This window comes from Oncorhynchus mykiss, chromosome 5, assembly GCF_057628025.1.
Source record: "Oncorhynchus mykiss isolate SJ-2025 chromosome 5, ASM5762802v1, whole genome shotgun sequence".
NCBI classification, from domain to species: Eukaryota; Metazoa; Chordata; class Actinopteri; order Salmoniformes; family Salmonidae; genus Oncorhynchus; species Oncorhynchus mykiss.
The window spans coordinates 49,671,959-49,698,460 of NC_143026.1; the positions used below are offsets into that span (position 1 = coordinate 49,671,959).

Sequence of the window (26,502 nt, forward strand, 5' to 3'; positions counted from 1 at the left end):
AAGTAAAGGGGCTGAATAATTTTGCACGCCCAATTTTTCAGTTTTTGATTTGTTAAAAAAGTTTGAAATATCCAATAAATGTCGTTCAACTTCATGATTGTGTCCCACTTGTTGTTGATTCTTCACAAAAAAATACAGTTTTATATCTTTATGTTTGAAGCCTGAAATGTGGCAAAAGGTCGCAATGTTCAAGGGGGCCGAATACTTTCGCAAGGCACTGTATATACACTGTATTCTACACTGTCTATTGCATCTTGCCTATGCCGCACGGCCACCGCTCACCCATATATTTATATGTACATATTCTTATTCATCCCTTACATTTGTGTGTATAAGGTAGTTGTTGTGAATTTGTTAAATTACATGATAGATATTACTGCATTGTCAGAAGTAGAGGCACAAGGATTTTGCTACACTCGCATTATCCTCTGCTAACCATGTGTATGTGACAAATAAAATTTGATTTGAGTGATGGTTGCTGATAATGGGCCTCTGTGCACCATTTAAAATCATCCAGCTACAATAGACATTTACAACATTAACAAAGTCTATACTGTATTTCTGATAAATTTTATGTTATTTTCATCGACAAAAAAAATAGCTTTTCTTTCAAAAACAAGGACATTTCTAAGTGACCCCAAACTTTTGAACGGTAGTGTAGGTTTAGATTTTTTTGTACATTTGATAATGTTACATTTCTGTTCAAATGTTTGCATGAACTTGCCCCACACCCCCAATATAAACAAGTGACTAAACTACAGTCTATAAGCTCACATTCACGGGGAGCAGCAATTGGTAACTATAGTGTTTCAATATGAAAAACAGCACTTGCACAATCAATCTTTTCTGTGAAAGCAGTCCATCTCTTGTGACCAACTTTCAGGAGACGTATAAAAAAGTCTTAATGAATTCACAAAGAAAGTGAAAAGCTGGTTTAAAAACATCAAGAACGCCACCATGTGTGATTATTTTGTAATACGTTTTGTTTATTTATTTTGTCATGTTTTCTTTTTCACTTATTTTAAAGCACAAATTTGGTGATTCATTATTCAAATTAGCACAAGCTAAAGCATAATGGTGTAATGCATATGTTGATACTTCAATGTTTTATTTGTACCTGTCCATAACAAATAAAGCATTATTATTATTAAATAGGTGAGAATGGGATAATGCTTATCAGTGAAGAAATATTGCAATTGTACTGGCTAAGTTAGTTGAGCATGCAATATGGTAAAACATTTGTCCCACTAACCAGGTTTCCATCCAAACTTTTTATGCGACTATATGTCATGTCGGATAAAAAAATGTAATGGCAGGCCTGATGGAAACAATTTCTCGGTAAACTTTCCCTTTTTGTTTACAAGGAGCTACTTCATAAACTTCTGTCGTATCTAACTTTGATGTTGAAGTAAAGACACCCGAGTTGCCTAACCCGTTCAGAGGATTGGTTAACTTGAGGTTTCTAGGGTCTCCACTGAGCTAGGTAAATCTGCTTTTAGTTTTAATGCACCATATTGCTGGAACAAAATTCAAAATACATTCATCTTGATGTTCTGCTGATGTTGAGGCAATTTCAAGTATTGATTGGGGACTTATTTGTGGAGGAAAGTAACTTTTTCTGGCTGATTTGTGATGTTTTATTTGTGCTTCCCATGACTGTGTTTTTGTATTTTAATGTGTATATGTTTGGGTATAATGTGTATATTTATGTTGTGTGTATATACAGGACATGTTTGTAAAAGACACCTAGATCTCAGTTGATTTTCCCTGTAAAAAAACAATGTTGACCAAACAAAATACACTAGATGGGATATTTTTGTGCCTGTAAAGTTAATGATGCTTGAAATATCAGTGGACTCGCTTTAATAAACATCTTCTCGAAGTAAACTTCTAGTCCCACGATAACATGTTGTGTGGTCTTCCCACTACGACTAGTCGGGAAGGCATGCAGTTTATTAGGCTACAGATTAAATAAATTATGAACTTCACAGGGTGGTGAAAGTGCAAGGTGTTGAGCTTGATGCTCCTTTCCAATTAATATTAAGGGTCTTATTTTGGTGGAATGATCATCGATGCTGTGGGCACACCTGCTATACATTACCAGTCAAAAGTTTGGACACAGCTACTCATTCAAGGGGTTCTCTTTACTTTATTCTACATGGCAGAATAATAGTGAAGACAAACATTATGAAATAACACATGGAATCATGTTGTCCCAAATTGTTAAACAAATCAAAATATATTTTATATTTGAGATTCTTCAAAGTAGCCTTGATGACAGCTTTGCACACTCTTGGCATTCTCTCAGCCAGCTTCATGAGGTAGTCACCTGGAATGCATTTCAATTAACAGGTGTGCCTTGTTAAAAGTTAATTTGTGGAATTTCTTTCCTATATAATGCATTTGAGCCAAACAGTTGTGTTGTACGGATGGTTTACAGAAGATAGCCCTATTTGGTAAAAGACCAAGTCCATATTATGGCAAGAACAGCTCAAAAAAGCAAAGAGAAATGACAGTCCATCATTACTTCAAGACATGAAGGTCAGTCAATCTTGAAAATCTCAAGAACTTTGAAAGTGCAGTCGCAAAAACCATCTAGCGCTATGGTGAAACTAGCTCTCATGAGGACCGCCACAGGAAAGGAAGATCCAGAGTTACCTCTGGGTGTGATGTGTGGGATTGCTTTTCTGGTGACACTGTCTGATCTATTTAGAATTCAAGGCACACTTAACCAGCATGGCTACCACAGGATTCTGCAGCGTTATGCCATCCAATCTGGTTTGCACTTAGTGGGACTATCATTTGTTTTTCAACCGGACAATGACCCAACACACCTCCAGGCTGTGTAAGGGCTATTTGACCAAGAAGAAGATGCCGCATCAGTTTACCTATATTTTGATTTGTTTAATACTTTTTTGGTTACGACATGATTCCATATGTGTTTTTTCATAGTTTAAGTCTTCAATATTATTTTACAATGTAGAAAACAGTAAAAATAAAGAAAACCCTTTGAATGAGTAGGTGTCCAAACATTTGACTGGTACTGTATGACTCAACATATATTTTTTATTAAAACCATCAGTAGAGTTGAAAATGCGACGGAAACCCATTTAGCTAAGCACAACTTTAAAAAAAATCTGCAACAAGTACATTTGATGGAAACATATCTTTGTTGGGAAAATGTGCATATTTTTTTCATGCAGATTTTAGAATATTCCCTTTCCCATCTGGACAATAGGAACACCTACAGTTGAAGTCAGAAGTTTACATACACTTAGGTTGGAGTCATTAAAACAATTTTTGCAATCCCTCCACACATTTAGGACATCTACTTTGTGCATGACACAAGTCATTTTTCCAACAATTGTTCACAGACAGATTATTTCACTGTATCACAATTCCAGTGGGTCAGAAGTTTACATACACTAAGTTGGCCGTGCCTTTAAACAGCTTGGAAAATTCCAGAAAATTATGTCTTGGCTTTAGAAGCTTCTGATAGGCTAATTGACATCATTTGAGTCAATTGGAGGTGTACCTGTGGATGTATTTCAAGGCCTACCTTCAAACTCAGGTGCCTCTTTGCTTGACATCATGAGAAAATCAAAAGAAATCAGCCAAGACCTCAGAAAAAAAATTGTAGACCTCCACAAGTCTGGTTCATCCATGGGAGCAATTTCCAAATGCCTGAAAGTGCCAAGTTCATCTGTAAAAACAATAGTTCGCAAGTATAAAGACCATGGGACCACGCAGCCGTCATACCGCTCAGGAAGGAGACGTGTTCTGTCTCCTAGAGATGAGCATACTTTGGTGCGAAAAGTGCAAATCAATCCCAGAACAACAGCAAAGGACCTTATGAAGTTGCTGGAGGAAACTGGTACAAACGCTTCTATATCCACAGCTAAACGAGTCCTATATCGACATAACCTGAAAGGCCACTCAGCAAGGAAGAAGCAACTGCTACAAAACCACCTTAAAAAAAGCCAGGCTATGGTTTGCAACTGCACATGGGGACAAGGATCGTATTTTTGGGAGAAATATCCTCTGGTCTGATGAAACAAAAATATAAATGTTTGGCCATAATGACCATCGTTATGCTTGGAGGAAAAAGGGGGAGGCTTGCAAGCCGAAGAACACCATCACAACCGTGAAGCGTGGGGGTGGCAGCATCATATTGTGGGTGTGCTTTGCTGCAGGAGGGATCGGTGCACATCAAAATAGATGACATCATGAAGCTGGAAAATATGTGGCTATTTAGAAGCAACATCTCAAGACATCAGTTAAAGCTTGGGTCTTCCAAATGGACAATGACCTCAAGCATACTTCCAAAGTTGTGGCAAATTGGCTGAAGGACAACAAAGTCAAGGCATTGGAGTGGCCATCACAAAGCCCAGACCTCAATCCCATATAGAATTTGTGGGCAAAACTGAAAAAGCGTGTGCGAGCAAGGAGGCCTGCAAACCTGACTCAGTTACACCAGCTCTGTCAGGAGGAATGGGCCAAAATTCACCCAACTTATTGTGGGAAGCTTGTGGAAGGCTACCCAAAACTTTGACCGAAATTAAACAATTTAAAGGCAATGCTACCAAATACTAATTGAGTGTATGTAAACTTCTGACCCACTGGGAATGTGATGAAATAAATAATACCTGAAATAAATCACTCTACTATTATTCTGACATTTCACATTATTTAAATAAAGTGGTTATCCTAAATGACCTAAGACAGGGAATTTTTACTGGAATTAAATGTCAGGAATTGTGAAAAACTGAATTTAAATGTAGTTGGCTAAGGTGTATGTAAACTTCCGACTGTACGTGACAATGCTGTTCGTTGATCAGCGTATAACACTATTGTGTACTCAAAGCTCATCACTAAGCTAAGGACACTGGGACTAAACACCTCCCTCTGCAACTGGATGTTGGACTTTGAGGCTTCCCCCAGGTGATAACGGTAGGCAACAACACATCAGCCACGCTTATCCTCCACATGGGGGCCCCTCAGCAGGGGTGTGTGATTAGTCCCCTTCTGTACTCCCTGTTCACCCACGACTGCGTGGCCAAACATGACTCCAACATCATCATCAAGTTTGCTGATGACACAACAGTGGCCTGATCACCAACAACGATGAGACAGCCGAATGGGAGGAAGTCAGAGACCTGGCAGTGTGGTGCCAGGACAACAACCTCTCCCTCAACGTGAGAAAGACAAAGGAGCTTATCGTGGACTACAGGAAAAGGAGGACCGAGCATGCTCACATTCACATCGACACCTGTCGTGGAGCGGGTCGAGAGCTTCAAGTTCCTTGGTGTCCACATCTCTAACACACGATCATGGTCCAAACACACCAAGACAGTCATGAAGAGAGCACGACAACGCCTATTCCCCCTCAGGAGACTTTGGCATGGGTCCTCAGATCCTCAAACATTTCTACAGCTGCACCATCGAGAGCATGGTTGCATCACCGCTTGGTATGGCAACTGCTCGGCATCTGACCGCATTTCATGGTAAGGTTGTATTCGGGGCATTTGACAAATAACATTTGATTTGAAACTCTTTTGCCAATTGAATGGAAACCTAGCTACTATTCATGAAATACTGTGGTATCATATATTCAGTGTGACTGGTTGTAGTATGACTGGTGATGTATGACCGGTGATGTCTGCAGTACCTTGGACACCGTTACGGGTTTTAGGCAGGTCTGCCCTCCACCTGTGAAGTTACAGGTGACCTCTATTGTATCTGAGGAGTAGCCCAGGTTTGGGTCAATCCAATAAGTGCCTAGGGAGAGAAAATAGTCAGTTACTAAACACACTCTTTCCCATTCTTCTTCTCCCTCTTGTGTGCACATACAGTACATGCATGCAAGCACACACACATCTGTCCTCTCACCATCGCTCATTTTCTGTTCACAGCTGTGGAGGTCCCTGCAAATGCGGGCGGGGTTATCGCTGGTGCCCAGTGGATTTTTCAGGCTCTGGATCAGGTTACTAAGGTAGTGGAGGGTCTTAATGATCTCTGTAACATGGTCTAGCATAGGCAGGTCCATAAGTAGCCAATTCTGCACAGAGATAGATAGAGAAATTCATTTGTAGACATGAATGGATGACTATACATGAGAATAAATGGATATGTTCACAGTTTATTGAGGGTACTGACCTCAGTCCTAAGTGGGGTGTTTATAGACTCAAACATCTGAAGGGAACCGTCCTGTTTCTGAATAAGAAAACGGCACAGACAACATAATGTAACATTACACTTTCATAGGACGTACTGTATAGGAACACAACGTGTTTGGTACTGTAGTGATGGCCATAGTCAATAGTCACATAGTTGATGATGGCCATAGTCACAGTAGCTAATGTTTTGGTGAAAGGTCTAGTGTACTTAGTGTATTGAAGAGACAATAACTTACAAATGACAGAGGGACACCAGGAGGACCCTAGAGAAAATGGAACAACCAGTCAGGAGAAATAACGCTACAGATCACCTAAAGTAACACAGATGAAGTATGCTCCATCATAGTTCGATTGCAGGAACTATCAAGAAATTTGCCCTTATAAAGGACTAATCTTGCAATGTAGTCCTTGATGAGGCCCATCTGAATTATTCGGTTGGAAGTTGGGTTCGCGATGCTACTTTCCAACATGCTAAAAGCAGTGAGTTTTGACAATGCACTGTGAACTAAGCTGTTTTTATGAAAAACTGGAGCCCTTCAAAATTGAATTTGAGAGAAAATTAGGGTAACACGTTACATAACCATCAACAGTCAAAATATTGTTAGACTCCAGGTGAGAGTAATTGGATGCGTGGTGGGACCAGAAAAAAAGATGAAGAATCATTCCTGGTGCACCTGCCTTGATCGCCTCAAATAGCCGACCACTCAGCCTGTCACCAACCCTTAGTAAAATTTGGAAAAAATGGTGTTTGACCAGATACCATGCTATTTTACAGTAAACACATTGACAACAGACTTTACACTTGTAGGGAAGGACATTACACAAGTGAAAAATGATTGGCTGAGAGAAATTGAGGATAAAAAGATTGTAGGGGCTGTTTTGTTAGACTTCAGTGCGGCTTTTGACATCTCCAAAGTCATCATAGTCTGTTGCTGGAAAAACATATGTGTTATGGCTTTATAACCCCTGCTATATTGTGGATAAAGAGTTACCTGTCTAACAGAACACAGAAGGTGTTCTTTAATGGAAACCTCTCAAACAAAATCCAGGTAGAATCAGGAATTCCCCAGGGCAGCTGTCTATGCCACTTTTTTCAAATTGTATTAATGACATGCCACTGGCTTTAAATAATGACTAAACTGCTTGGAGTAATCATGGATTGTAAACTGTCACGGTCAAAACATATTGATACAACAGAAGCTAGGATGGGGAGAAGTCTGTCTATAATAAAGTGCTGCTCTGCATTCTTAACAGCACTATCAGCAAGGCAGGTACTACAGGCCCTAGTTTCGTCGCACCTGGACAACTGTTCAGTCATTTGGTCACGTGTCACAATGAGTGACTTAGGAAAATTGCAATTGGCTCAGAACAGGCTCAAAGTAGAGGAGAGCTTGACTTCATCACTACTTGTATTTGTGAGAAGTATTGACATGTTGAATGCACCGAGCTGTCTGTTTGAACTACTGGCACACAGCTTGGAAACCCATGTATACCCCACAAGACATGCCACCAGAGGTCTCTTCACAGCCCCTAAGTACTTAACAAACTATGGGAGGCGCACAGTACTACATAGAGCCATGACTACATGGAACTCTATTCCACATATTGTAACTCATGCAAGCAGTAAAATTAGATTTAAAAAACATAAAAATATACCTTATGGAACAGCGGGAACTATGAAGCAACAGACACATGCATACAAACACATGATAACATACGCGCTATACACACGTACATATGGATTTTGTTTTGTATACATGTGGTAGTAGAGTAGGGGCCTGAGGGCACACACTTAATGTGTTGTGAAATATGTTATGAATGTATTGTAATATTTAAAAATGTATAACTGCCTTAATTTTGCTGAACCCCAAGAAGAGTGGGGATTCATAATTAATACACATACAAAGTTACAACAGCTGACATAACATATCATAAGCTGTCATAATATAGCCATAACATTGTCATGACCCATTTATAGTGCTCCCGAGTGGCGCAGCTGTCTAAGGCACTGCATCTCAGTGATAGAGCTGTCACTAAAGACCCTGGTTTGATTCCAGGCTGTATCACAACCTGCTGTGATTAGGAGTGCCATAGTGCGGCGCACAATTGGCACAGCATCGTCTGGGTTAGGATTTGGCCTGGGTAGGCATTCTTTGTAAATAAGAATTTGTGACATATATTGCATTATTTTATGACTGGTTATGACAGCTACATAAGTGTCAAAACCCACATTTATTCAAATTCTTTATTTCCCTGCCAATAACTTTCCTTTTGTTTGAAACTTTGTTGTTGTAATTCTTCGACGTCATTTTTTTCAGCATATTTTAAATAACTTGTAGAAAATAAGCTTTCTGACAATGTCATGAAGCATTATGGCCATCTTGTTTACTTGAACTAAGAAAATACACTTTATGGCACTGTCTAGAAACATGATGACCACCATAATCATATAAGCCAGACAGGCCTATCTTGTACATGCCCTTATATCAGTCATCAGTCACAAAGAGGGTGTCCTGCTCCTGAAATCTGATCCTGCATTCATCCCAGTCATCAGCAACAGAGCATTGGGGTAGGTGCATGTCTGACATCAATGTGTGTGCAATTACAATGATAGTTTAATATGGTCAATTTCCCAAAAATGTATTCAACATAAACACACTGTTGACACATAGGCTACGGTGTAATTGACTGTTTTACCTTGTGTGCAGGTTGTGGGTATTGACGCTAATGTTGTTATAATAACTAGCCATAAAAGAAACTACGTGGTAGGTTGTGGGTTTTTACACTCATATGTAGGTGTCATAACCAGCCATAAAATAACTACCATGGTAGGTTTTTACACTGTTATGTAGGTGTCATAACCAGCCATAAAATAACTATGTGGTAGGTTTTTACACTCTTATGTAGGTGTCATAACCAGCCATAAAATAACTATGTGGTAGGTTTCGTGGGTTGTTACACTCTTATGTAGGTGTCATAACCAGCCATAAAATAACACAATGTCACAACAGGTGTAAACATATGTGTCATGACAGTGTTATGACCATATTATAACAGGTTATGACACGTTATGACATGGTTATAACGTGCTATGACGCTGGGTGTCAAGTAAAGTGTTAACCTAAGTTGGCTAACACACTAACAAAGTATGTTAGATTGAGTTAGGAAGGTGAAGACTTACTGGAGGTCCCGGGGGTCCTGGAAGCCCCTGTGAAACAACAAAATCACAAAACATCTCAATCCGGTAGTTATAAATGCATTTTTTAAGCCTAACATTGGAAGGTTTTTAAATCAGCTTCATTATTTAAAACATCCTGCACTGCAAACACATACCTTTGGTCCTTGTAATCCCTGTTGATGAGCAAGAGGGAAAGAGAAAAAATACGTAAATTCTGGGTACACTCTGGAAAAAAAGGAACCTACAGTAGTTGTCACTGGGGTACCCTACTTGTCACTGAGGTGGTACCCTGTAAGGTATGTAAATATTATACCTTTAGTCAGCGGCATATCATATTACCCTTATAGGTTGTATTTGCAAAGAGGCAATTGTGTACCTCATGGGTGACGAAATAGCACCTTTCTCACAGGTATAAATGTGCACCTACAGAAATGGTACATTTTAGCTTTTTTTAGGGTGCCACTACAGCCTTTTTGATACACTTCTCTTTAAACACATTTAAACACATTGAGATGAATTAAAGAGCAAATATTATATACACAATCAAACAAAACAAACACATTTATAAATATAAAAATCCCTAGCCTTTCTCCTAAACTGACCCAGAGACACATCCAAATGAAACATTACTTGAAGATTATTCCACATTATAGGGGTCTAGTAGGAAAATGTTATTTTTTAAGTGACAAGAATGCTGTATAATGCCTGTCTTTTTCCTTTCTTTGTTTTCCAACATGCTGAGAAAAACAATTAGATATTGTAAGGAAAATGTTGACTCAACAACATTTGATATTTTTTACTGTCTCATGCGCTTATATAAGCCTTTAAAAAGACTACAGAGCTGCAAGTGGACAATACCTAGAAAACATGATCACATTGGCCCTGTTGGATATTCTGTGGGCATGGACTAGCTCCACCAGCCTAACATGGGCTGGCCAACACCAGTCCAGCACAGGCTAGCCCACACCAGCTTAACATGTGCTAGCACATGCTGGGCCAATTATTAGGTGGCTAACATAGCATGGGCCAAATGGGGAAGCCCACACTGGTCCCTAATGTGTTAGATGGGGTGAGTGTTTTATTCTGTTCTACTTGAAAATGTACCGGCGGGGGCTCATTAGAATATTTTGGGGCGTGGTTTGCATTCAGTTATTTTGTACAGCTGTTAAGAGTGTCATTCCAGATTGTACACGGCCATTTCAGTAGTCTTAATAAAGGCTTGAGTAAGTGCATGTGACATTATAAAAGTATCTTACACAGTAACTACTATGTTGATTTTTGAATACAATGCTAATCTGTTAAAACGGATCAATTTTCATAAGGTTGGGCCTATACCATGAGCTCATATTAGGACCCAAATGGCCCTCACCAGAGGAGAGCTGCCCTCAGAAAAGGACCAAATGTGTCGTTATTGGAGCAGACAATCAGTGAAATGAAATAATACTAAAATTGACCTTGGATTCCAGAGTAGGTATAGTAGTTACTTACCATCTCTCCACGGCTCCCCTTGTCTCCTTTAGGGCCCTGAGGAGATACGTGTATAGTCAGAATGATGAAGGCTAGCAATCAGCCATACCTAAATAAATATTGTTTAATTGATATGGGCACTTACTGGACTTCCATCGGGCCCAATAATCCCCATCGGACCCATTATTCCACCTCTGCCCTGGAAATGGAAGGAAAGAGGAAGAGAGTGATGAGTTCACGTCAATCTATAGCCCTGTTTATATCTGGTGCTAACATGCGTCCTTTGTTCCTGATTTTGTCCACATTCTGATTGTGCCCACATTTTTAGACTGGTGTAGACGATTAAGACTCCAGAGGCAGTCGGGAATGCATTGTGTCTGGATATCTTACAATGGACCTAGACAGTAAAATGGACCTAGACAGTAAAACCATTTAAATCATAATTGAGCCCTACAGACGAAGAACTGCATGTGCTAATTGCATTTTCATTTAAAAAAAACAATCGCACCAAATACAAACACGAACAACAACTTTCAGACGCACACAAACGACAACATCTCAACATCTCATCTGCCCAGACCCCATCCCTAGTGCCTGCATTATTATCTGCCATGTGGCCTTAAATTGTACCAATTCGTTTCTCGGTCACCCAGAGAATTTAAATATTTAACTAATAAATCATATTGTTTTTCCATTGTGTTAATGATGGTGGATTGATTTCCACAATTTTCATACATTTTTTTCAAGATCAGTGAGATGAAGAGAATTGTCCAGCCCATTAGGTATCTCACTATACCACCATATGCCATATCTTGAAATATGCACTTGCTAAACATCTCCTGAGTAGTTTTGAAAAAATTGTGTGTTACTACTGTAGTCAAAAAATAGTTTTTAATATTCCGGGCAACTTTATGAATTGTATCTGAATTTACATTTCTTGGTAAAAATGTGTAGCACTATTTTAGAGTATTGTTAAGAATATAAGATATTTTATGGATACTGTCCCTGACCTCAGTTCAAATGGCTTATTTTTCTTTCAAAAGAGACCAAGATACAATTGCGCTAACTGACATTGGTTTGAAAACAATCTGTGTTCGTACATGGTGTAACTAATAAAGTGTTCAAGAGGGTATGTTCGCACACAATGTAGACATAGTACAATATCTTCTTTGTGCTATTTTAATGTATTTTCTCTAGCAGCAGCGAGGGAAATACTTTTTCACACAGAGGTTTCAGACAAAGCCTTCTCCTGTGTGTGCAATCAATAAACCCATCACAGAATAGTCCCAAAAGTGCAAACCCAGCCCCTCTGACACTTAAGGCAGGCTAAATCAAACAGATTAATTAAGCCTAGTCCTAGACTAAAAAGCAAACTCAAAAACTCTTCCTCCAGGGTTCTTTTTCAGCTAGGACTAGGCTTGAGGTGTGTCCGGGAAACCAAACCTCAAAGTATTTGAAAGAAAACAAATACTACTTGAACCCAGGTTTGGTAGAGCTAGCATGCCGGAAATTACTGGTCTACAAAAGGCCCCTACTTACCATTGTGCCCTGTGGCCCTTTTGGTCCCTGTATGCCTTTTGGTCCCAAGTCACCTGGAGGCCCCTGGAAACATCAATGACAAACATTTAGACAATCAGTATAACTTCATGTGCAACACATGTATTCCACCCAGCTCACTTTATGTGGTTGTCCCACCTAGCCATCTTAAGATCTGAACTGGGCTGTGTGGTACGAGGTCGCCATCTACTGGCGGTGGAAGGACACTGTTTTTTGCTAACTTGATTGTTTTCATGAACATTATTAAGGACTTTTTTTTGTGCATTTCTTGTATTATATATATATATATTTATATTTATTTATATATATTTACAAGAAATGCACAAAAAAAGTATATATATATATATATATATATATATACATGCAGTAGGTGGTGTAGTTCGGCTACATTACATATACCCCTTGGCTGCCTGACGTGTGCATGTGTTTATGAACTCACTGTTGGTCCAAACACTCCCAGTATCCCTGGAAAACCTGGTTCTCCTGTATCACCCTGGAACAGATCAGACACAGCAGTTAGGATGTGGCCCCAACAATAGGGGGAAACAACGTCCATCAATAGACCTTCATCAGAAAACAGAAGTAAGCTAATACAGGAACCATGCTATGTGAGCATTACCAGTATCATCAATGTCAATATTGATCTATATACATGTGGTTAGTTGGCTAAAACTTACAGGTTGTCCTTTGGGCCCTTGGTCCCCCTGTGGCCCTGGCAGTCCCATCCCACCCTTAAAGCCTCTCTTCCCTGAGGGTCCTGTCTGTCCTGGGAGGCCCCTTTCACCCTGGGAGAAGAAATCACATAGAGCCAACTGACATGAATAATAGTAGTATGGAGTAGGTGCCTATTACTCTACAATAACGTTCCATAAATGTTTCTAGAATCGAGACATTCTTTAAGTTGAGCTTAATTACATTTTAATTCAGTCAATTCAGGGGATGACTCGAAAAGGATTTAATGACGATTTTACAATTATTGAATTGGAATTGTCATTCAATTATCCTTGGCCTATGTTTACACCCTGATGAAAACCCTTCCTCCATACTCAACTACACAATTTCCATCTCTCTTACAGTACCTTTGGTCCGACGGTTCCCATATCGCCCGGCAGTCCCAGCCCGCCGACTTTTCCACGGTAACCAGCTTTGCCAGGGAGACCGAACTCACCATCGTCACCATGCTCGCCCTACAGAGAGAGAGAGAGAGAGAGAGTCTATTTTTTTGTACTGTATTGTCCTGTTTATCATTATTATTCATTGGGTATTCTTATTGTGAAGAATGAGAAGCATGAGCCCCAGCTTTTTTATATTTAACTTTTATTTAAGTTGGCAAGTCGGTTAAGAACAAAATCTTATTTACAATAACGGCCTTGCCATGCGGTAGCAGAGAAAACTGTCTATAACTTGGGTGACTGGAGTCTCTGACAATTTTACGGACTTTCCTCTGACACCGCCTACTGTATCGGTCCTGGATGGCAGGAAGCTTGGCCCCAGCGATGTACTGGGCCGTGTGCACTACCCTCTGTAGCGCCTTACGGTGGGATGCCGAGCAGTTACCATACCAGGCGGTGAAGCTAACAGTCAGGATGCTGTCGATGGTGCAGCTGTAGAACTATTTGACGATCTGGGGACCCATGCCAAATCTTTTCAGTCTCCTTTGGGGGGAAAAGTGCTGTTGTGCCCTCTTCATGACTGTCTTGGTGTGTTTGGACCATGATAGTTTGTTGGTGATGTGGACACTAAGGAACACTCTCGACCCGCTCCACTACAGCCCCGTCGATGTTAATGGGGGCCTGTTTGACTCCTTTTCCAGTAGTCCATGATCATCTCCTTTGTCTTGCTCACATTGAGGGAGAGGTTGTTGTCCTGGCACTACACTGCCAGGTCTCTGACCTCCTCCCTATAGGCTGGCTCAACTGTTGTGTCGTCAGCAAACCTAATGATGGTGTTGGAGTCGTTCTTGGCCATGCAGTCTAAGACTAAGCACGCACCCCTGAGGGGCCCCTGTGTTGAGGATCAGCTATACAGATGTGGTGTTGCCTACCCTTACCACCTGTGGGTGGCCCCTCAGGAAGTCCAGAATCGAGTTGCAGAGGGAGGTGTTTAGTCCCAGGGTCCTTAGCTTAGTGATGAGCTTTGTGGGCACTATGGTGTTGAAAGCTGATTTTCCTTTTGTCCAGATGTGAAAGGGCATTTTGGAGTGCCAGAGAGATTGTGTCATCTGTGGATCTGTGGGGCGGTATGCAAATTTGAGTGGGTCCAGGTTGTCTGGGATGGTGGTGTTGATGTGAGCCATGACCAGCCTTTAAAAGCGTTTCATGGCTACAGATGTGAGTGCTACAGGGCAATAGTAATTTAGACAGGTTATGTTAGCATTCTTGGGCACAGGTACTACGGTGGTCTGCTTGAAACGTGGGGATTACAGATTGAGTCAGGAGGAGGTTGAAAATGTCAGTGAAGATACTTGCCAACTGGTCAGCACATGCTCTGAGTATGCATCTTGGTAATCTGTCTGTCCCCAAGGCCTTATCATTGTTAACCTGTTTAAAGTTCTTACATCGGCTAGGGAGAGCGTGATCATACAGTTGTCCGGAACAGCTGGTGCTCTAATGCATGGTTCAGTGTAATGCGTGCCTTGAAGCGAGCATAAAAGGCATTTAGCTCGTCCGACAAAACACTGAAGTCTGACAACAACTGAGGATAATAGCAGACGATATTGCCATTCATATTTGCCATATTTTCAATCTAAGCCTACTAGAAAGTGTGTGCCCTCAGACCTGGAGTGTAGCAAAATTACACTGAACAAAAAATATAAACGCAACATGTAAAGTGCTGATCCCATGTTTCATGAGCTGAAATAAAAGATTGCAGAAATGTTCCATATGCGCAAAAAGGGGGGTGCAGAGGGTTTTTTCTCTGTAATAAAGCCCTTTTGGGGGGAAAAACTCATTCCGATTGGCTGGGCCTGGCTTCCCAGTGGGTCAGCCTGGCTCCCAAGAAGGTGGGCCTATGCCCTCCCAGGCCCACCACTGGCTTCGCCCTTGCCCAGTCATGGGAAATCCATAAATTAGGGCCTAATGTATTTATTTCAATTGACTGATTTCCTTATATGAACTGTAACTCAGCAAAATCTGAGAAATTGTTGCATGATGCATTAATTTTTTTGTGTTGGATAATTCCACTGTCCAAGAATAGTAAAGCCCTATCTACTGGCTGACTGAAATAGCTGACCAATCTGCCTGTAACCAACCCTTTGGATAACTTCTGAAAGAAAATGGTGTTTGACCAGATACAATGCTATTTTACAGTAAACAAATTGACAACAGACTTTCAGCACGCTTATAGGGAAGGACATTCGACAAGCACAGCACTTACACAAATGGCTGATGATTGGCTGAGAGACAACTACGATAAAAAGATTATGGGAGCTGTTTTGTTAGACAATGCGGCTTTTGACATTATCCATCATAGTCTGCTGATGGAAAAACGTATGTGTTTTGGCTTTACACCCCCTGCTATATTATGGAACACAGAGGGTGATCTTTAATGGAAGTCTCTCAAACATATTCCAGGTAGAACTGTTTTCAATCTTTACTAATGATATGCTCAACTTGCCCTCTAAATACACCTCTGATCAAGATCTCAGTGATCACTGCCTCATTGCCTGCATCCGTAATGGGTCAGCGGTCAAACGAACCCCACTCATCACTGTCAAACGCTCCCTGAAACACTTCAGTGAGCAGGCCTTTCTAATCGACCTGGCCGGGGTATCCTGGAAGGATATTGATCTCATCCCGTCAGTAGAGGATGCCTGGTTATTTTTTTTAAATGGCTTCTTCACCATCTTAAATAAGCATGCCCCATTCAAGAAATTTAGAACCAGGAGCAGATATAGCCCTTGGTTCTCCCCAGACCTGACTGCCCTTAACCAACACAAAAACATCCTATGGAGTTCTGCATTAGCATCGAACAGCCCCCGTGATATGCAACTTTTCAGGGAAGCTAGAAACCAATATACACAGGCAGTTAGTATACACATACGACTGCACAGGCTGAAGAAATGTGTCTTGTCACCTAAAACCCTGACAAACTTTTACAGATGCACAATTGAGAGCATCCTGTTGTGCTGTATCACTGCCTGGTATGACAACTGCACCGCCCTCATCCACAAGGCTCTCCAGAGGGTGGTGCGGTCTGCACAACTCATCACTGGGGGCAAACTATCTGCCCTCCAAGACACCTACAGCACCCAATGTCACAGGAAGGCCAAAAAGATCATCAAGGACAACAACCACCCGAGCCACTGCCTGTTCATCCCGCTACCATCCAGGAGGCGAGGTCAAAACAGTTGCATCAAAGCTGGGACCGAGAGACTGAAAAACAGCTACTATCTCAAGGACATCAGACTGTTGAACAGCCATCACTAACACAGAGATACTGCCTACATACAGACTCAAATCATTGGCCACTTTAAAACATTGATCACCAGTCACTTTAAATAATGCGACTTTAATAATGTTTACATATCTTACATTACTCATCTCATATGTATATACTGTATCTTATAACATCTATTGCATCTTGCCTATGCCGCTCAGCCATCGGTATTCCATATATTTGAAAGTACATATTCTTATTCCATCCCTTTAGATTTGTGTCTATTAGGTAGTTGTTGTGGAAATGTTAGATTATTGTTTAGATATTACTGCACTGCACATGCATTTTGCTACACTGGCATTAACATCACATAACCATGTGTATGTGACCAATAAAATTTGATTTGATTTTGATAACCACACAACTACTGACTAAACCTACTAACACAAAACTACTGAACCACACACCTACTGACCACAACATACCTACTGACCACAAAACTACTGACAACAACCACACAACTACTGAGAAAGACAACTAACCTCCACAACCACAAAACTAACCACACAACTACTGACTAAACCTAATTACCACAAAACTACTAAACCATACAACTACTGACCACAACACCTGACCACAGCTACTGACCACAACACACCTACTGACCACAGCTACTGAGCACACAACTACTGACAACAACCACACACCAACTGATCACACAACTACTGACCACACAACTATTGAGAAAGACAACTACTCACCACAACCACACAACTGACCACACAACTACTGACTAAACCTACTTACCACAAAACTACTGAACCATACAACTACTGAACACAACACAACACCTAACCACAACTACTGACCTTAACCACACAACTATTGACCACAATAACACAACTACTGACCACACAACTACTGAGAAAGACAATTACTGACAACAACCACACACCAACTGATCACACAACACAATTATTGACCACATGACTACTGAGAAAGACATCTACTTGCCACAACCGCACAGCAACTGACCACACAACTACTGACAACAACTCCTGACCACAACTTCTAACCACACAACTACTGACCACAACCACACAAATAGTGACCACAAAACTACTAAACCTCACAACTACTGACCACAACCACACAACTATTGAGCACACAACTACTGACCACAATTACTGTCCGAAACTCTCTCTCCACACGCTCTACTCACTGGCATGCCTTTGGACCCATCCTTCCCTGAGACTCCGTCTACGCCTGGCACGCCCTCCAGCCCCTCTCGCCCCACCATGCCTCTCGGGCCATGGAGACCAACCACACCCTGAGGAAGAAGAAAGACAAAATAAGCAAGAAGGATAGAGAAAAAGGAGAAAGAGCCATCAGCACCAAATGTGTGAAAGTATGGCCAACTATTAATGTAACCAGGTTAAGTACAGCACTGCAAGGTTTTGTACAGTCAAATGTGATTTTTTTTTATTTTTAATAAAGAACTGTACAAATTAAACATGTGTGAAGTCCATATTAAAAATAATATAAAAAAAATGTAAAATATGCATGATACGAACGGATATATCGGTTGTGTGGCTGTGCTATATACAGTTGAAGTCAGAAGTTTACATACACCTTAGCCAAAATCACTTTCTCAGTTTTTCACAATTCCTGACATTTAATCCTAGTAAAAATGTCCTGTTTTAGGTCAGTTAGGATCATCACTTTATTTTAAGAATGTGAAATGTCTGAATAATATTAGAGAGAATTATTTATTTCAGCTTTATTTCTTTCATCATTTTCCCAGTGGGTCAGAAGTTTACATACACTCAATTAGTATTTGGTAGCATTGCCTTTAAATTGTTTAACTTGGGTCAAACATTTCAGGTAGCCTTCCACAAGCTTCCCACAATAAGTTGAGTGAATTTTGGCCCATTCCTCCTGACAGAGCTGGTGTAACGGAGTCAGGTTTCTAGGCCTCCTTGCACACACACACTTTTTCAGTTCTGCCCACACATTTTCTATAGGATTGAGATCTGGGCTTTGTGATGGCCACTCCAATACCTTGACTTTGTTGTTCTTAAGCCATTTTTCCACAACTTTGGAAGTATGCTTGGGGTCATTGTCCATTTGGAAGACCCATTTGCGATTAAGCTTTAACTTTCTGGCTGATGTCTTGAGATGTTGCTTCAGTATATCCACATTTTTTTCCTGTCTCATGATGCCATCTAATTCTGTGATGTGCACCAGTCCCTCCTGCAGCAAAGCACCCCCACAACATGATGATGCCACCCCTTGTGCTTCACGGTTGGGATGCTGTTCTTCGGCTTGCAATCCTCCCCGTTTTTCCTCTAAACATAACGATGGTCATTATGGCCAAACAGTTATATTTTTGTTTCATCAGACTAGTGGACATTTCTCCAAAAAGTACCATCTTTATCTCCATGTACAGTTGTAAACTGTAGTCTGACATATTTATGGTGGTTTTGGAGCAGTGGCTTCTTCGTTGCTGAGCGGCCTTTCAGGTCATGTCGATATAGGACTCGTTTTACTGTGGATATAGGTACTTTTGTACCGGTTTGGTCATTCACATGGTCATTTGCTGTTGTTCTGGGATTGATTTGCACTTTTCGCACCAAAGTACGTTCATCTCCTTCCTGAGTGGTCTGATGGCTGCGTGGTCCCATGGTGTTTATACTTGCGTACTATTGTTTGTACAGATGAACGTGGTACCTTAACCCAACTAGGGTAGGGGGCAGCATTTGAAATTTTGGATGAAAAGCGTGTCCAAAGTAAACTGCCTGCTACTCAGGTACAGAAGCTAGGATATGCATTTAATTGGTAGATTTGGATAGAAAACACTCTAACGTTTCCGAAACTGTTAAAATAATGTCTGTGAGTATATTTAATATCCGATACGGCAGGCGAAAACCTGAGGAAAATCCATCCAAGAAGCACCTTTATTTTGAAATGCCTGTTTTTCCATTGAATCCTATACACCATACAAATACTTATGACGCAGTTAACAATCTCTATGCCTTCTACAACATGTGGCCAGTCTTATGGCATTGTTTCAGGCTTTAACTCTGAAAAAGTATGGAGAAACATAACATTCAAGTAGTGGACAGTGGAAATTTCCAGACATGAAGCCAGCGCACGACGGGGAGTGCACCATTCTTGTTTTTCCTTATCTATTGACAAAGCTTTTGTCCGGTTGTCCGGTTGAAATATTAGGGTAGAAAAATCTTCGTCTGTCTTTTGTGACCGCGCTTTGTTCCAATGGAATATTGAACAAAACGCACCAACAACACTGAGGTTTTTGGACATAAAGAGGGACATTATCGAACAAAACAAACATTTATTGGGTAACTGGGAGTCTTGTGAGTGTAACCATATGAAGATCATCAAATGTAAGTGATTAATTTTATCGCTATTTCTGACTTTTGCTACTCGTCTACTTGGCTGGTTACTGTTTGTAATGATTTGTCTGCTGGGCGCTGTTCTCAGATCACATGGTTTGCTTTCGCCGTGAAGTATTTTTGAAATCTGACACAGTGGTTGGATTAACAAGAAGTTTATTTTTAAGCCCATGTATAACACTAGTATGTTTCATGAATTTTTATAATGAGTATTTCTGTTTTTGAATTTGGCGGCAGCAATTTCACTGGATGTTGGCCAGGTGGGACAGTAGCGTCCCACAGACCCTAGAGAAGTTAAAGGCACAGTCAACTTAGTGTATGTAAACTTCTGACCCACTGTAATTGTGAAACAATGAATTATAAGTGAAATAATCTGTCTGTAAACAATTGTTGGAAAAATGACTTGTGTCATGCACAAAGTAGATGTCCTAACAGACTTGCCAAAACTATAGTTTGTTAATTAACAAGAAATTTGTGGAGTGGTTGAAAAATGAGTTTTAATGACTCTAACCTAAGTGTATGTAAACTTCCGACTTCAACTGTATATCTAAAATCTATGAATGAAAAATCAGAGAACAGTAAAAATAAACATAACAACATAAAAGGTATTCATTTCTGATGAAAAAACACAAATTGTGGACATAGTGTTTAGGAATGAAATCCCTCAATTATGGGCAAATGGGAAAATGCGGCGTGAAGGTGGACAGGTAAGCTACCGTATTTAGCTGACTTTGCTTTATTTAGAGTTGATTATCAAGAAAATCTGTAACCAAAATGGAATGTTATGGCACAGCCGAATATAAGACTAAGGGCTAGATTCAATCAGATTCGCGCTAGCTAACACGCGCTAGCCGGAACTGCATTATAGCTGTCAAAACAACATCTCGGCATTACACCTAAAGCGGAGATTGCCATTTGCTAGTCACATTAGTAGAAATACCGTGCAGCCTTGTCTGCAAGTTTGAACACTGGAATGTGAGATGTACAGTGGCTTGCTAAAGTATTCACCCCCCTTGGCATTTTTCTTATTTTGTTGCCTTTTGGGGGATTTGTATCATTTAATTTACACAACATGCCTACCACTTTGAAGATGCAAAATATTTTTATTATGAAACAAACAAGAAATAAGACAAAAAAACTGAAAACTTGAGCGTGCATGACTACAAAACTATGCACCCCCCAAAGTCAATACTTTGTAGCGCCACCTTTTGCAGCAATTACAGCTGCAAGTCTCTAGGGGTATGTCTCTATAAGCTTGGCACATCTAGCCACTGGGATTTTTGCCCATTCTTCAAGGCTAAACTGCTCCAGCTCCTTCAAGTTGGATGGGTTCCGCTGGTGTACAGCAATCTTTAAGTCAAACCACAGATTCTCAATTGGATTGAGGGCTTTGACTAGGCCATTCCAAGACATTTAAATGTTCCCCTTAAACCACTGGAGTGTTGCTTTAGCAGTAAGTCACTGTCCTGCTGGAAGGTGAACCTCCGTCCCAGTCTCAAATCTCTGAAAGACTGAAACAGGTTTCCTTCAAGAATTTCCTTGTATTTAGCCCCATCCATCATTCCTTCAATTCTGACCAGTTTCTAAGTCCCTGCCGATGAAAAACATCCCAACAGCATAATGCTGCCACCACCATGCTTCACTGTGGGGAGGGGGTTCTCGGGGTGATGAGAGGTGTTGAGTTTGCGCCAGACATAGTGTTTTCCTTGATGGCCAAAAAGCTACATTTTAGTCTCTTCTGACCAGAGTACCTTCTTCCATATGTTTGGGGAGTCTCCCACATCCCTTTTAGCGAACACCAAACGTGTTGCTTATTTTTTTCTTTAAGCAATGGCTTTTTTTCTGGCCACTCTTCCGTAAAGCCCAGCTCTGTGGAGTGTACAGCTTAAAGTGGTCCTATGGACAGATACTCCAATCTCCGCTGTGGAGCCTTGCAGCTCCTTCAGGGTTATCTTTGGCCTCTTTTTTGCCTCTGATTAATGCACTCCTTGCATGGTCCGTGAGGTTTGGTGGGCGAACCTCTCTTGGCAGGTTTGTGGTGGTGCCATATTCTTCTTTTTTAATAATGGATTTTTTATAACACAACCCTGATCTGTACTTCTCCACAACTTTGTCCCTGACCTGCTTGGAGACCTCTTTGGTCTTCATAGTGCCGCTTGCTTAGTGGTGCCCCTTGCTTAGTAGTGTTGCAGACTCTGGGGCCTTTCAGAACCGGTGTAACCGGGGGGTACGGTCAAGTTCTGACCTTAGTTCTTTTGTTATGTCTTTGTTTTATGGTCAGGGCGTGAGTTGGGTGGGTAGTCTATGTTTGTTTTTCTATGTTGTGGTTTTGTTTTTGGCCTGGTATGGTTCTCAATCAGAGGCAGGTGTCGTTTGTTGTCTCTGATTGAGAATCATACTTAGGTAGCCTTTTCCCACCTGTGTGGTGTGGGTGATTGTTTTCTGTTTTGTGTCTTCACCAGTTTTGTTTCGTGTCATTCTCTTTATTATTTTTGTTTTAGTGTTCTGCGCATTGGTCCTCCGATCCTTCATCCTCCTCAGATGAAGAGGACGGCGAACGTTACAATACTTTTGCAAGGCACTGTAATCTACAACTCAATAGGGGCTGATAGAAATCAAAATGTTTTTGTTTAATGATTTTATATTTGATTATCATTATTTCTATATACAGTGAGGGAAAAAAGTATTTGATCCCCTGCTGATTTTGTACATTTGCCCACTGACAAAGAAATGATCAGTCTATAATTTTAATGGTTGGTTTATTTGAACAGTGAGAGCCAGAATAACAACAAAAAAATCCAGAAAAACGCATGTCAAAAATGCTATAAATTCATTTGCATTTTACTGAGGGAAATAAGTATTTGACCCCCTCTCAATCAGAAAGATTTCTGGCTCCCAGGTGTCTTTTATACAGGTAACGAGCTGAAATTAGGAGCACACTCTTAAAGGGAGTTTGTTACCTGTATTGTTACCTGTATAAAAGACACCTGTCCACAGAAGCAATCAATCAATCAGAAATGGAAGAACCACAAAAGAACTGTCAACCTCCCTCGGCCTGGGGTTCCATGCAAGATCTCACCTCGTGGAGTTGCAATGATCATAAGAACGGTGAGGAATCAGCCCAGAACTACACGGGAGGATCTTGTCAATGATCTCAAGGCAGCTGGAACCATAGTCACCAAGAAAACAATTGGTAACACACTACGCCGTGAAGGACTGAAATCCTGCAGCGCCCGCAAGGTCCCCCTGCTCAAGAAAGCACATATACATGCCCGTCTGAAGTTTGCCAATGAACATCTGAATGATTCAGAGGACAACTGGGTGAAAGTGCTGTGGTCAGATGAGACCAAAATGGAGCTCTTCGGCATCAACTCAACTCGTCGTGTTTTGAGGTGGAGGAATGCTGCCTATGACCCCAAGAACACCATCCCCACCGTCAAACATGGAGGTGGAAACATTATGCTTTAGGGGTGTTTTTCTGCTAAGGGGACAGGACAACTTCACCGCATCAAAGGGACGATGGACGGGGCCATGTACCGTCAAATCTTGGGTGAGAACCTCCTTCCCTCAGCTAGGGCATTGAAAATGGGTCGTGGATTTGTATTCCAGGATGACAATGACCCAAAACACACGGCCAAGGCAACAAAGGAGTGGCTCAAGAAGAAGCACATTAAGGTCCTGGAGTGGCCTTAGCCAGTCTCCAGACCTTAATCCCAGAGAAAATATGTGGAGGGAGCTGAAGATTCGAGTTGCCTAACGTCAGCCTCGAAACCTTAATGACTTGGAGAAGATCTGTAAAGAGGAGTGGGACAGAATTCCTCCTGAGATGTGCGCAAACCTGGTGGCCAACTTCAAGAAATGTCTGACCTCTGTGATTGCCAAAAAGGGTTTTGCCACCAAGTACTAAGTCATGTTTTGCAGAGGGGTCAAATACTTATTTCCCTCATTTTTGACATGGGTTTTTCTGGATTTTTTTGTTGTTATTCTGTCTCTCACTGTTTAAATAAATCTACCATTAAAATTATAGACTGATAATTTCTTTGTCAATGGGCAAACGTACAAAATCAGCAGGGGATCAAATACTTTTTTCCCTCACTGTACCTTACACTTTCTTGTTCTGAACTTCTAATTTGAGTGGGATCGGTGTGGCTTAATGGAAATGGCCACAAGTGCTGCCACTCACCAATTTCACAGCTCCAACGCAGTTACACCTCTGACATATCGCCTAAATTAAAATCTGCTATGTAGGTGTCAGTTATCACGGGTTAACGCTGAACTGATTGAATCTACAGTAAGCCTTTGTAGGTTCCAAGTCTTTCAAAATGTATTTTATATTAGGCCTATGTCAAAGTAGGCTAAATAGTGACGGTATGGTGAATTAATGTTTTATAATAATATGCTTATGTGTAAAGATTGTGGCTTATATTGCTTGATCCATTATGATTTATATCTTCTGAAACCTGCTCATGAGTTGGTTTAGGTTTTTAAAAAGCTGATGCTGCATTAAGTGACATCTGACAAAGAGTGCAATTTAAATCAAGATGAGATGCACATCCAAATCTGATTTGAACGTTAGCAAACTATGGCAGTTCTATCTATGCTGTTTTTGTACCACTCAAGTTTTGAAGATCAGCCATGAAAACCTTTAGAAAATATGAGGTCATGTCCAAGCATTTCCCCAAAATCCAGCATGCTGTGATATATGAAGACTGAAATGTAGACTAAACAAAACGCTGATAACATAATCAGTCGTGGACTAGAGACAGGACCAGAGAGAAATCTACTCCTTACCAGCGATCCTCTGCTTCCAGATTCTCCTCTCTGACCTAGTTTGCCTTTCTGACCCTAAACAGACAATGAAATAGAGCGAAAGAGAGAGTGAGAGAGAAAAACAGAAAAAAACACTAAATTCACATAGAAATGGCAAAAGGCCCTGTCAAAATGGCATGAGAATGGCTAATGCTCATGTATGAGTTGTGTATAGTTAGGCATCAGGGTCATAAGTGGATAAATGTGCACTATCTGCACAGTTCAGTAACATGTTCACAGACACGCCCAAACACCAAGACTATGCAATGTTTAGGTGGTGCAACAAATATGATGATAATGTTTAACATCCTTACTTGATCTCCTTTGGATCCTTTGGGTCCGTGTTGTGCATGAGGTCCTGGATGTCCCTAGATGTCAGATCAGTGAACATCAGATAAAGGATAGGCAGACTTGATGAACAGCAACAAGTATACCATTATTAAGAGGACCAATGAATATAGTATATTTATAGTTCTAACGCTAACACAAGTAAATGACCTCGACTAAACCTGTACTCCTAAACATTGCCTCGCTACCGGTACCCATTCATTATTATTATTCTATTGTGTTACTTTTTATACTTTAGTGTATTTTGTCAATATTTTCTAAACCGCGTTGTTGGTTATGTCACGAACCTCGCCGAGGATGGTGCCTCTTCCTGTTCGGGCGGTGCTCGGCGGTCGTCGTCGCCGGCCTATTAGCTGCCATCGATTCCCTTTCCGTTTGTTTTGGGTTATTGGTTAATTGGGTACACCTGTTTTGTATTAGGATTTGTTTGTAGGGTATTTAGGGGCACTAGGCCCGCTGGGTATTTGTGCGGGCTTGTTTTTGTTACTCTGTGTTTTGATGGTGTGATTTTTTCCTGTATTTATTCTCCGGACTGTTTAGTCCTGTTGTTTTTGACTGGCAACTTATTTTACGCCGTGTGTATTGGCGTGACTGTTTTTATTGCGCTGGGGAATAAATGTGAAGATACGACTGAACCCTGCTCTCTGCGCCTGATTCCAACCACCACACCTAGTAGATCGTAACAGAAGCCCGCACCTTCGAAATGGAGTCAGCAGGAGCAGCGACCACTCCTCTCCCCACTATGGAGGAGCGCGTTCATCACCACACAGCTGTCCTCCATCGGATTGGTACCGCGATGGACCAGATGATGGAGAGGATGGAACGATGGGAGAGGAGTGGTCTCCCGACGTCTACCCCAGCTCCCCCACTGCCGACACCACCTACTCCACCTACGTCGTCCTCTGGGTCCGGCGCACTACGTCTCTCCCCCCCGAGGGAGTACGATGGAGCGGCTGCTGGGTGCCGGGGATTTTTGCTCCAGCTGGAGCTCTACCTGGCTACTGTGCGTCCGGCTCCCTCGGGTGAGGAGAGTGTGAGCCTCCTCATCTCCTGTTTAACGGGCAGGGCCCTGGATTGGGCTAACGCAGTCTGGAACAGTCCAGACTCGGCTCGGGACAACTACCTGGAGTTCACCCGCCGTTTCCGAGCAGTGTTCGATCATCCACCAGAGGGT

At 41.2% G+C, this 26,502-nt stretch overlaps 1 protein-coding gene across 5 annotated transcripts in view; it reads right to left on the bottom strand.

The window, feature by feature from the left end:
• Window positions 1-26,502, bottom strand: part of col27a1a (collagen, type XXVII, alpha 1a) — a 292,008-nt gene that overhangs the window by 16,781 nt on the left and 248,725 nt on the right. For 4 of the 5 annotated variants that reach the window (XM_090235098.1, XM_036977752.2, XM_090235100.1 and 1 more), the window contains 15 exons: window positions 25,295-25,348; window positions 24,963-25,016; window positions 17,978-18,085; window positions 13,458-13,565; window positions 13,056-13,163; window positions 12,818-12,871; window positions 12,361-12,423; window positions 10,967-11,020; window positions 10,843-10,878; window positions 9,510-9,527; window positions 9,358-9,384; window positions 6,413-6,439; window positions 6,157-6,213; window positions 5,890-6,058; window positions 5,669-5,778 (listed from right to left, as the gene is read on the bottom strand). In XM_090235098.1, the coding sequence (XP_090091224.1) occupies window positions 5,669-5,778; window positions 5,890-6,058; window positions 6,157-6,213; window positions 6,413-6,439; window positions 9,358-9,384; window positions 9,510-9,527; window positions 10,843-10,878; window positions 10,967-11,020; window positions 12,361-12,423; window positions 12,818-12,871; window positions 13,056-13,163; window positions 13,458-13,565; window positions 17,978-18,085; window positions 24,963-25,016; window positions 25,295-25,348 (1,047 nt within the window). The remainder of the gene's footprint in view (window positions 1-5,668; window positions 5,779-5,889; window positions 6,059-6,156; window positions 6,214-6,412; window positions 6,440-9,357; window positions 9,385-9,509; window positions 9,528-10,842; window positions 10,879-10,966; window positions 11,021-12,360; window positions 12,424-12,817; window positions 12,872-13,055; window positions 13,164-13,457; window positions 13,566-17,977; window positions 18,086-24,962; window positions 25,017-25,294; window positions 25,349-26,502) is intronic. The other variant, XM_090235099.1, reaches the window with a different exon arrangement.